This window comes from Piliocolobus tephrosceles, chromosome 7 (assembly GCF_002776525.5).
Source record: "Piliocolobus tephrosceles isolate RC106 chromosome 7, ASM277652v3, whole genome shotgun sequence".
NCBI lineage: Eukaryota > Metazoa > Chordata > Mammalia > Primates > Cercopithecidae > Piliocolobus > Piliocolobus tephrosceles.
Window position 1 is genome coordinate 54,512,981 of NC_045440.1, and position 12,244 is coordinate 54,525,224.

The window sequence follows — 12,244 nt, forward strand, 5'->3', positions numbered from 1 at the left end:
CTTAGAAACCTCCCTCATACACCGGGTTGCAAAAAAGAGACATGTAGGTAACAGATTCAAACGCAGTTGAAGAGCATGGATTTTTAACTCAACTGACAAAAAAAAAGGCGTGGGGTGGGGGGATGGCTGGAGACTGACCGCGAAAAGAAATGTAACCCATCAGCATCTGGATGGTTATACCCAGGTCCTAAGACTGCCAGTCTCAAGGTTTGTTGTTTAGTCCCTGTGATGGTCACCATAAAGTGTCACCCACAGTTCTGTGATCCATAGCAGTTTTACTCCATTAACCATGGCTGGCCTAAAATCCCCGGTCTTGGTCTAGATTAGGTGAGGACTTATGAAACCAAGGAAAATGTCAAAATAAGTACAGAGAAAATGAAATTCAACAATCCTATACTGATTACATTGTGTAAATGGTGTTTATACCTAGGTGTAAACACATTTTGTAATAACTGGGCTCTTTGTTTAGGCTGTTTTAAAGATGCTTAACAGTATTTTTACTACCTGCATCCCTAGGTAGAGTTACCTGTATTTGACTCATGAGTAATTTCTCAGATTTGGTTTGTCATATTTATAAGCCTGTTCCATTAGGTGTTTGCAGTTTAATTGAACATGTAGGTGGTATTATAGTTTAAGGTGGGTTTAAGCATTGAATGTTAATCAAAAACATTGATAAGCAAAGGAAAAATGAAGTGACTGCTTTCATAATTGCTATATGCTCTATTAGTTGAGTGTAAAGGTTTAAGTCAGAAAAAAGGTACCTCGAGGGAATTAATTTTAATATACAAGATAATAATTAAAGCATGATTACATGGGAGTATTGCTTCCCATGTACAAAAGCACTTCTTAGGAACTAAAGCACTAATACTTTCTACAAGAGTGACTGTCACTGATTTCTACTTCACAACTATAGGGCTATGCAAAATGAAACTAAAATCAGAAACTATGACACCAAACAATCAATGCATTCTTATGGAATTCAGAAGATGGCTGTGTCTCTGGTTACTAGGACTTCTAGAAATTGAGTGCCTTAAAATCCTAAAGATTTTACAGACCATTAATATATTAACATGAAAACTGATCTTCTGCTAATGCAGTGTCTGTAATTACTATGATAAAAGCTCTATTAATAATGATTTTCCACGTTTTGAAAAGTAAACTACATATAAGCAATGTTTAAACTTTTAGTAAAAGAAAAAATTGGTTTGATCAGACTGCCTCTTTTCTGGCAAACATGAACCCCTTTAAGGAAAATCATTCGAGTCACATGAACCCACTGACTAATTTATCCATAATTTTAACTAATTTCTCCCACAGGATTTCTATGTTGAAAATGAAACAATCTTTGATTCTTAAACAGGAGATGGATTCTATGAGTGGCTTTCTATAGGAGAAAAAACTTACTAGAATAAATGTTTTATTAGCTTTAGCACATCTACTCAACATTCATAGAACTGCTAGGAATAAAAAGTGAAAATAACATGAAAATGAATGAAAAATGAGACTCAGAGAGATCAGCTGATGGGGTTAAAAAAACAAAAGCCTCAGAGGAGGCCTGCATGCCATGTATGTACTGCTAAAGGGATGTGGTTCTAGAAACAAAAGGGGAGAGAATGAAATATCTATTGGCAATGCTTAAACCAAAATGTAATAAGACAAAACAAACTTCAGGCACTAAAAACCAAGGATAAAAGTATTGAAAATAAATCTAACACTAAAACTTTTCACTGAACTCCAAAAGCGAGTCTTTTGAACCACAGTATCATGTTAAAAACTAAGATTTTAAAGCTATGGGGACTGTGTGTGTGCGTGTGTGTGTGTGTGTGTGTGTGTAGATACTTGGATGATATACAGATGAACAGAGAGCTGGATAGAGACATAGATCAACAGAGACTGATAGGTTGATAGATTTGAAAAATCTATTTGCCATTCACTACTTTGCAACAATTCTCCCAATTTGGTTTGAAAAGAGACAACAGGTGACTTTTGTTTAAAGTCCAAGTAAAGAGAGGGGCCGTGTTTGGAGTGAGAATCCTTTAATAACTATATTTATTTCCAGAGAACAATAAATACATAAATTGCAAGCAGTATATGTAACAGTAATATCTTCTTTAAATACAGAATCACCTACTTTTATACAACTTAACAGGCAAACATGTTTTGTTGTTGTTGTTTGGAAATTAGCATTGGGAAAAGCTACATAATAGAGGAAATTCCAAGTAAAATCAAACAGTGTTCACTCTTAACTCTAAACACAGTGCTCCCACTACTGGTTCTGCATCGAGGCGGAGGGGAAAGCCAGAGACAGGCTCAGCTTCGGGCGGCAGCGGTCTGGGGCTGCTCGGATTGGAGCTGCTTGCCAAGGTATTCCCTAAAAAATAAGAATGAAATAAGGAGAATGAGAATTTCAACAGCAAAGAATCACTTCCAAAATTGAAACACACTATGCACTGTCATATATACTTACTTTAACATCCAAAAATAATAAAGTCCTACAAAATTAAACTTTTCCAAATTTCAAAAGTACTTGTACTGTATGACTTCTAAATCATGTATCATACCCAAGTTATGACAACGACAAACTAGTCATTCTTGTATTTTTATGAATAACTTGTAAAGTTATTACAATTACACAAACAGGTGATTACAAGGAAGTGTAGTTACTTCCTGGGGAAAGACTACTTTCCTGTTCAGATAAAGGGGTCTAGTTTACTGCTCCTGCCACTTCTGCAATCTAAGAAGTTCAAAATCACCTCAATTACGATTCTGAATGACCTCATAAATGAAAAACAAATGTCCTGCTGTTAGAGAATATGTGTATCTTCACCCTGGGATGACACAAGAGTACATGAAAATAAATCACCAAAACTAGCATTGGGAGTCCCCACACGAACAGGAGCTACTGGTCTGGGGCACTCACTCTGCCCTAGCAATCTAAAGCCCGCACAGAGACGGTCAGGCCAGAGCCACAGAACAATTCCAGGAGCTGAGTAGCAGCACTCACTCCACAGGCAGAGCAACTGGGGCTCAGAGCAGTGGTCCCCAATCCTTTTAGAGCACTCTCCTTCAGAAAATAAGCATTCGCCCACAGTATGTGCACACTTAGCTCTAAAGTACACACAGACACCACTGTGAATTCCAGGACAGAAAACAATCTTGTCCCTATTTTCCTTTGAGGCACTTGCCCAAACTTTTGTTTTAGAACGAATTAGGAAGAAAAAGAGGCTTTTCAAGAAAAAACTATTTAAAAGTTTTCCTCTTACAAAAAAGCATGAGTTTGGAATAGAGACGTAGGTTTACATTCCAGTTCCATAACCTCCCAGGTATTCCCATGGGGGCTCTAGGAGGCGCTGGGTGTGGAGGCCCTGGCTGGGCTGCAAGCAGCAGGTACACTGTCAATGCCATCCTCTCTTGCCTATCGTCTATCAACTGTGTGAGCCTCACCAAGAAACCACCTTTGGGGGCCACCGATGTCCACAGGTAAATGTGACTCCGCCTCTCTCCACAGTGGTCCAGAAGAAGGCAAGCATTTCGCCTGCGCTGCTCTCCCCCTGCTACTGCAGCCTAGGCCAAAGCGGCAAAGATTTTAAGACAGAAAAGACAGAAGCACTGGAAATGCGGATGAGAAGGAAATGTCACGCAGTGGCAGAGCAGCAGGGAGGAAGAACCAGTGGCCCAAAGCATGTAAAGTGCCACACCCCCTGCCCCAACCCAAAGGCTGCTCACTTTCTAATACCGTGAGACTGAATGAAGCATCCCAGGACACGGAAGTGCGTTATGATCTTTTCCATCGCTCAAGGAAAGTTCTTATAACTGACTCATTAATTTTGGATGTCATATTAAAGTGTTTAATATTCTTGTGCTACCAGGAACTGCGCTGACACAATTTAGACAACGGGATCTTATTTCCAACCAGAAGTTTAGTAAATAGTCATGTCTACTTCATGGAAAGGCTGAAAGGGAAGACATCCTATTATCTTTGTTAGACAGGAAAAACAAGAGTGTACAGCCACTATCTATGCTGCTACTCTGGGAATGCCTGCAACTTGGGAGCATCTGTGGCCACACAGATTTGTTTTCTTGGTGGTGGAAGTAATAATATTTATGGCCAATTTCCAGATCTTATATTTTTCCTGCATATATGTGAGAAATCAAGCCTGAAGTTAGATATGCTTCATTTTAGAGAGGTCTTCAAATATTTCAATTTTAGACTACTTAGTGCGGAGCCTTAGAAAACATTTTAAAAGTGTACTTCAAAGACACTGTGCCACTCTTCAATGACAGTAAGACGTGGTTCTCTCCCTAAAGGACTGATGTCAAGGACCAAGTTCTAAATGTAAGTTTTCAAAAGCGACTAGTAAGAATGTACGACAAAGCCTCCAGGAGCTCAGGCAGGGAACTGGTAAGTTACCACAAAGGGTCCTGTGCATGTGGTCACAGACAGGTTCCCAACCTGCTCCATCCCTTTCAGAGGCATGAGGGTAGTTCGTTCCCCATATCACACTTCACTAATACTTAGGAGACAACAAGTGGTGAAGATAATTATTTCTTCACAAAAGAAACACTCTTGTAGGGCCAAAGCAGGACAGTAAAACCCGGCACAGGTGGGCTGTTCCAGTAGAGAACGAAAAGACACACATGCAGCCACGGCTTCCACCCCATCTTCCACTTGTTTTTTGTCTTCCTGGTCAAAGATATACATTACAGGTAACATCCTCTCCTACACAATTTTTTTTTTTTGAGACAGGGTTTTGCTCCATTGCCCAGGCTGGAGTGCAGTGGTGAGATCACAGTTCACTGCAGCCTTGACCTCCTGGGTTCAAGCCATCCTCCCACCCTAGCCTCTTGAGTAGCTGGGACTACAGGTGCTCACCACCACGCCTGGCTAATTTTTTTATTTTTTGTAGAGACAGGGTTTCGGCATGTTGCCCAGGCTGGACGCTAACTCCTGGGCTTTAGCGATATGCCTGCCTCAGCCCCTAAAGTACTGGAGTTACGGGTGTGAGCCATCACACCCACCAGGCTTTCACTCTCGTTTTTTCGTACATACAAGGTAGCCCGGAGGCATCCACTTCTTCCTGACCTAAGTACGTGACACACAGAAAAATCAGCACCTCCTTTCTTCTGCCTAGTTGAGGGTTTATGTAATTTGGATTTGGGGGAAGAGCAAGGACTTATACAGAGGAAAAAGGGTCCAACTAAGAACCTGCACATCAGCAGCCCCAGGCGGAACTTTGTGAGCCTGGCTTGAGTGTCGTAGGTCAAAATGCCAAAAGCCCAGCAAGAGAAGAGCCCAGATAGGATTCATGGAAAGAATCATCCAATTTCCTCCTCAAGCTTTCCTGAAATTGCTGTTTGTTGTGGCATGTGGGGTGTTAGATGGCTTGCTAACGTATCAGGAGGAACTGAACTGTGGCTCCACTGAAAAGGGTATTAAAAACACCTAACCTATATGAACTTTGAGGAAAATCCACTCCTTTGAACTTGGCTTTTATTTATTTTATTTTATTTTGTTTTATTTTTTGAGACTGAGTCTCACTTTATTGCCCAGGCTGGAGTGCAAAAGGAAAAACTAGTATAGATTTTACCTCAGGGGATAATAATGTATCTAGAACAAAGGGTGCAAGGAGATCTTTTGTCAATTAATCTTGGTATTGAGTCAGCCTTTCTCTCTATACATGAAGATCAATACAATAAAATGTCAACTTACAATACAGTCAAAAGGTGCCTGACTTGTACAAGCAATCTATAGGAATGTGACATTAAATCTGTGCTTCTGCTACCTAAGATGCAAAATTTGTGAGGTGTAATATTTTTCTTCTCTTTAACTTCATCCACACCTGAAATCTCCTGAGATCTCAACATCTCTGCAACTGAAAAAAGGGCAGTCTGAAAACCTACTCCCCTTTTTAAAAACCCAAGTACATAAACAGCTCACAAAAGAGATCATACTGCTGCAATAGAGTTTACATCTGATGAAGAAACCCTGAAAAACTGACTTCCACTTCCCACAAGGCACTACTGAGGCGGCTGAGAATTGACGGGGGCATTCTGAAGGTGACTAACTATCTAGGTTCTATTCTGTTAGGAGCTAGGGCACCAGGAAGCACTTATTTAGCTATAGTAACTCTTCAAACAACAGGAAGACCACTACCCATTCTAATCAAATGCCTCACCGTCACAGTATATTTAGTTGCTTAAAGACTCAAACATTACAGATGTTTCTTTCTTTAAAACTGTAATTGAAGACACTATAATAGTATTTCAACATACTAACTTTACCTACATAACTTGAAACACATGGTAACTTCAGCTGTGTAATTTAGTGACAGGAAAAAAGTGATTTTCTACTGACAAATATATTAATCAATAAAAACTACTAAGTCTCTTTTATTTTCCTTTATTAGCCTTGCCTGCCCACAAAGTCAAGCAGAAAACCCATTGTTAGCAGCATTTTTGTACTGTTTTCTCTAGTCTTCCTTTGGTATGCAAATTTTTCATAACTAAAACCATAATGTTCTTAGAATTCTACAGCCTACTTCTTTCAGTAGGTTTGTCATAATGATCATTAAAACTACATCTGAGTCATAATTACATGTTTCTTACTCTTTACCTATCCTGTTTTGGAAAACAAGTTGGTATAAAATAAATCATTAACTATTCTTTTCTAAATATATAAACACAATTTATCTCAGAAAATATAAACTTCATAGTTGTTTACAATACAGATTTATATTTGGTAAAGGGGAAAAATAAATCATCAATAATTTTATATAGCTCTGCTTTCTTTAATGCTAACTCACTATAGTTTAGTTATAAATTCAGTGATCAGTCCTCTGGCTTTTATCATCATTTTGAACACAAAGCAAACTTTGTTTTATGAACTGAAAAAAAACAAAATTCTGTTTTATGAAAAAACAAATTGTGTTTATATGAAAACCACAGTGTCCTCTCTCATCTGTATCTAATTTACAAAAACATTTAAATTCCAAGAGTAAGTACTATATAGTCCAACTCTTTCTACAGTATTTTGATCTCAGCCTAGGAAAAACAGTATTTAACATCACAACATGTACCATTTTTTAGTGCCTGCTAGTGACTAAGCACTGCACTAGCTGCTTGACATACATTTTCTTACATACTCTTCACAAGAATACCCATAAAGGTACAGAAGAGCCCCATTTATAGATATGTAACTCGAGTTTAGCAATGATAACTAACATGTTGTAAGGTTAGGACAACTGGATTAGTGGGGAGTGTATTGGTACCAAGTCTTGATTTCAAAATTCACAGTTTTAATGACTAATAGTACAACCTCATGGTACATTATTCTTCCTCTCACTGGCTGGAGATACATTATTGTATAGCTGTGAGAATAAAAAAGATTAAGAACATCACAGTGCAAATCCTCAATTTATTTTCTCAAACATATTTTCATGATCACTAGACACTTCACTTTCTAACAGCATCTAAATCCAAAGACTAATAGGTTAGCAATCTCCCTAAAGAGGTGATCCATGGAATTAAAAAGGGAAAAAAAAGAGATCAGTGATTCTAAAAGTCTATTCTAGAGTCTGTTTATAGGATTTGTAGTTCTAAGAAACAAAAATGGACATTTTAAAAGAAATTGCATTAAAGAGTGTATTCTAAAAGCAATTTATGTAAAATTTGCAATAACAAAGTTATTTTTCCTACAGGAATTCCACTAATCAAATCTTTTTATTTTTCTTTTTAATAAGCTGTAAAATCTAAATGCCACTAAACAAAACCTGCGTTTCTTTATTTCTGGCTATGCTCAAGAGTTGTCCTCTTCCCCTGCTGCTACCAGCTCTGTCACAGATAGGCAGTATCTTCCGTGTTTCATTGCTTTTCCAATGTGTGATTATGATGGGCAGGCAACACACTGAGCCACTCAAAGAACTGGAGTTGGCAGCAAACACTCCTTTACCTTTTAAATGCTGGTTCCTGATCATCAAGTACTTATAACCAAAAGCAACCTGCACAACACAGGGCACACCCCAGCCAACTGCACTGCATAAAAATCCAGTTACGCAATGCGCAGTGTGGGAGAAATGCCTGTGCAGTTACGAGAGCTTCTTTTTTTTTTTTTTTTTTATTTCTTATTCTTTTATTTATTTATTTTTTTATTATACTTTAAGTTCTAGGGTACATGTGCATAACGTGCAGGTTACATATGTATACATGTGCCATGTTGGTGTGCTGCACCCATCAACTCGTCAGCACCCATCAATTCATCATTTATATCAGGTATAACTCCCCAATGCAATCCCTCCCCCCTCCCCCCTCCCCATGATAGGCCCCAGTGTGTGATGTTCCCCTTCCCGAGTCCAAGTGAGCTCATTGTTCAGTTCCCACCTATGAGTGAGACATGCGGTGTTTGGTTTTCTCTTCTTGTGATAGTTTGCTAAGAATGATGGTTTCCAGCTGCATCCATGTCCCTACAAAGGACGCAAACTCATCCTTTTTTATGGCTGCATAGTATTCCATGGTGTATATGTGCCACATTTTCTTAATCCAGTCTGTCACTGATGGACATTTGGGTTGATTCCAAGTCTTTGCTATTGTGAATAGTGCCGCAATAAACATACGTGTGCATGTGTCTTTGTAGTAGCATAATTTATAATCCTTTGGGTATATACCCAGTAGTGGGATGGCTGGGTCATATGGTACATCTAGTTCTAGATCCTTGAGGAATCGCCATACTGTTTTCCATAATGGTTGAACTAGTTTACAATCCCACCAACAGTGTAAAAGTGTTCCTGTTTCTCCACATCCTCTCCAACACCTATTGTTTCCTGATTTTTTAATGATTGCCATTCTAACTGGTGTGAGATGGTATCTCATTGTGGTTTTGATTTGCATTTCTCTGATGGCCAGTGATGATGAGCATTTTTTCATGTGTCTGTTGGCTGTATGAATGTCTTCTTTTGAGAAATGTCTGTTCATATCCTTTCCCCACTTTTGGATGGGGTTGTTTGTTTTTTTCTTGTATATTTGTTTGAGTTCTTTGTAGATTCTGGAAATTAGCCCTTTGTCAGATGAGTAGATTGCAAAAATTTTCTCCCATTCTGTAGGTTGCCTGTTCACTCTGATGGTAGTTTCTTTTGCTGTGCAGAAGCTCTTTAGTTTAATGAGATCCCATTTGTCGATTTTGGCTTTTGCTGCCGTTGCTTTTGGTGTTTTAGACATGAAGTCCTTGCCCATGCCTATGTCCTGAATGGTACTACCTAGGTTTTCTTCTAGGGTTTTTATGGTATTAGGTCTAACATTTAAGTCTCTAATCCATCTTGAATTAATCTTCGTATAAGGAGTAAGGAAAGGATCCAGTTTCAGCTTTCTACTTATGGCTAGCCAATTTTCCCAGCACCATTTATTAAATAGGGAATCCTTTCCCCATTTCTTGTTTTTCTCAGGTTTGTCAAATATCAGATGGTTGTAGATGTGTGGCATTGTTTCTGAAGGCTCCGTTCTGTTCCATTGGTCTATATCTCTGTTTTGGTACCAATACCATGCTGTTTTGGTTACTGTAGCCTTGTAGTATAGTTTGAAGTCAGGTAGCGTGACGCCTCCGGCTTTGTCCTTTTGACTTAGGATTGTCTTGGCAATACGGGCTCTTTTTTGGTTCCATATGAACTTTAAAGCAGTTTTTTCCAATTCGGTGAAGAAACTCATTGGTAGCTTGATGGGGATGTCATTGAATCTATAAATAACCTTGGGCAGTATAGCCATTTTCACAATATTGATTCTGCCTATCCATGAGCATGGTATGTTCTTCCATTTGTTTGTGTCCTCTTTGATTTCACTGAGCAGTGGTTTGTAGTTCTCCTTGAAGAGGTCCTTTACATCCCTTGTAAGTTGGATTCCTAGGTATTTTATTCTCTTTGAAGCAATTGTGAATGGAAGTTCATTCCTGATTTGGCTCTCTGCTTGTCTGTTACTGGTGTATAAGAATGCTTGTGATTTTTGCACATTAATTTTGTATCCTGAGACTTTGCTGAAGTTGCTTATCAGCTTAAGAAGATTTTGGGCTGAGACGATGGGGTTTTCTAAATACACAATCATGTCATCTGCAAACAGGGACAATTTGACTTCTTCTTTTCCTAACTGAATACCCTTGATTTCTTTCTCTTGCCTGATTGCCCTAGCCAGAACTTCCAACACTATGTTGAATAGGAGTGGTGAGAGAGGGCATCCCTGTCTTGTGCCAGTTTTCAAAGGGAATTTTTCCAGTTTTTGCCCATTCAGTATGATATTAGCTGTGGGTTTGTCATAAATAGCTCTTATTATTTTGAGGTACGTTCCATCAATACCGAATTTGTTGAGCGTTTTTAGCATGAAGGGCTGTTGAATTTTGTCAAAAGCCTTTTCTGCATCTATTGAGATAATCATGTGGTTCTTGTCTTTGGTTCTGTTGATATGCTGGATTACGTTGATTGATTTGCGAATGTTGAACCAGCCTTGCATCCCAGGGATGAAGCCCACTTGATCATGGTGGATAAGCTTTTTGATGTGCTGCTGAATCCGGTTTGCCAGTATTTTATTGAGGATTTTTGCATCGATGTTCATCAGGGAGATTGGTCTAAAATTCTCTTTTTTTTGTTGTGTCTCTGCCAGGCTTTGGTATCAGGATGATGTTGGCCTCATAAAATGAGTTAGGGAGGATTCCCTCTTTTTCTATTGATTGGAATAGTTTCAGAAGGAATGGTACCAGCTCCTCCTTGTACCTCTGGTAGAATTCAGCTGTGAATCCATCTGGTCCTGGGCTTTTTTTGGTGGGTAGGCTATTAATTGTTGCCTCAATTTCAGAGGCTGCTATTGGTCTATTCAGGGATTCAACTTCTTCCTGGTTTAGTCTTGGGAGAGTGTACGTGTCCAGGAAATTATCCATTTCTTCTAGATTTTCTAGTTGATTTGCATAGAGGTGTTTATAGTATTCTCTGATGGTAGTTTGTATTTCTGTGGGGTCGGTGGTGATATCCCCTTTATCATTTTTTATTGCATCTATTTGATTCCTCTCTCTTTTCTTCTTTATTAGCCTTGCTAGCGGTCTGTCAATTTTGTTGATCTTTTCAAAAAACCAACTCCTGGATTCATTGATTTTTTGGAGGGTTTTTTGTGTCTCTATCCCCTTCAGTTCTGCTCTGATCTTAGTTATTTCTTGCCTTCTGCTAGCTTTTGAATGTGTTTGCTCTTGCCTCTCTAGTTCTTTTAATTGTGATGTTAGAGTGTCAATTTTAGATCTTTCCTGCTTTCTCTTGTGGGCACTTAGTGCTATAAATTTCCCTCTACACACTGCTTTAAATGTGTCCCAGAGATTCTGGTATGTTGTATCTTTGTTCTCATTGGATTCAAAGAACATCTTTATTTCTGCTTTCATTTCGTTATGTACCCAGTAGTCATTCAGGAGCAGGTTGTTCAGTTTCCATGTAGTTGAGCGGTTTTGATTGAGTTTCTTAGTCCTGAGTTCTAGTTTGATTGCACTGTGGTCAGAGAGACAGTTTGTTATAATTTCTGTTCTTTTACATTTGCTGAGGAGTGCTTTACTTCCAATTATGTGGTCAATTTTGGAATAAGTGTGATGTGGTGCTGAGAAGAATGTATATTCTGTTGACTTGGGGTGGAGAGTTCTATAGATGTCTATTAGGTCCGCTTGGTGCAGAGATGAGTTCAATTCCTGGATATCCTTGTTAACTTTCTGTCTCATTGATCTGTCTAATGTTGACAGTGGAGTGTTGAAGTCTCCCATTATTATTGTATGGGAGTCTAAGTCTCTTTGTAAGTCTCTAAGGACTTGCTTTATGAATCTGGGTGCTCCTGTATTAGGTGCATATATATTTAGGATAGTTAGCTCTTCCTGTTGGATTGATCCCTTTACCATTATGTAATGGCCTTCTTTGTCTCTTTTGATCTTTGATGGTTTAAAGTCTGTTTTATCAGAGACTAGGATTGCAACCCCTGCTTTTTTTTGTTCTCCATTTGCTTGGTAGATCTTCCTCCATCCTTTTATTTTGAGCCTATGTATGTCTCTGCATGTGAGATGGGTCTCCTGAAGACAGCAGACTGATGGGTCTTGACTCTTTATCCAGTTTGCCAGTCTGTGTCTTTTAATTGGAGCATTTAGTCCATTTACATTTAAGGTTAATATTGTTATGTGTGAACTTGATCCTGCCATTATGATATTAACTGGTTATTTTGCTCATTAGTTGATGCAGTTTCTTCCTAG

At 38.7% G+C, this 12,244-nt stretch overlaps 1 protein-coding gene across 3 annotated transcripts in view; it reads right to left on the reverse strand.

Moving 5' to 3' along the window:
- Nucleotides 1-2,019: 2,019 nt before the first annotated feature.
- Nucleotides 2,020-12,244, reverse strand: part of ATP6V1H (ATPase H+ transporting V1 subunit H) — a 126,259-nt gene continuing 116,034 nt past the window's right edge. For all 3 annotated transcript variants that reach the window (XM_023184201.2, XM_023184199.2, XM_023184200.1), the window contains one exon: nt 2,020-2,371. In XM_023184201.2, the coding sequence (XP_023039969.1) occupies nt 2,311-2,371 (61 nt within the window). In that variant the 3' untranslated portion in view covers nt 2,020-2,310. The remainder of the gene's footprint in view (nt 2,372-12,244) is intronic.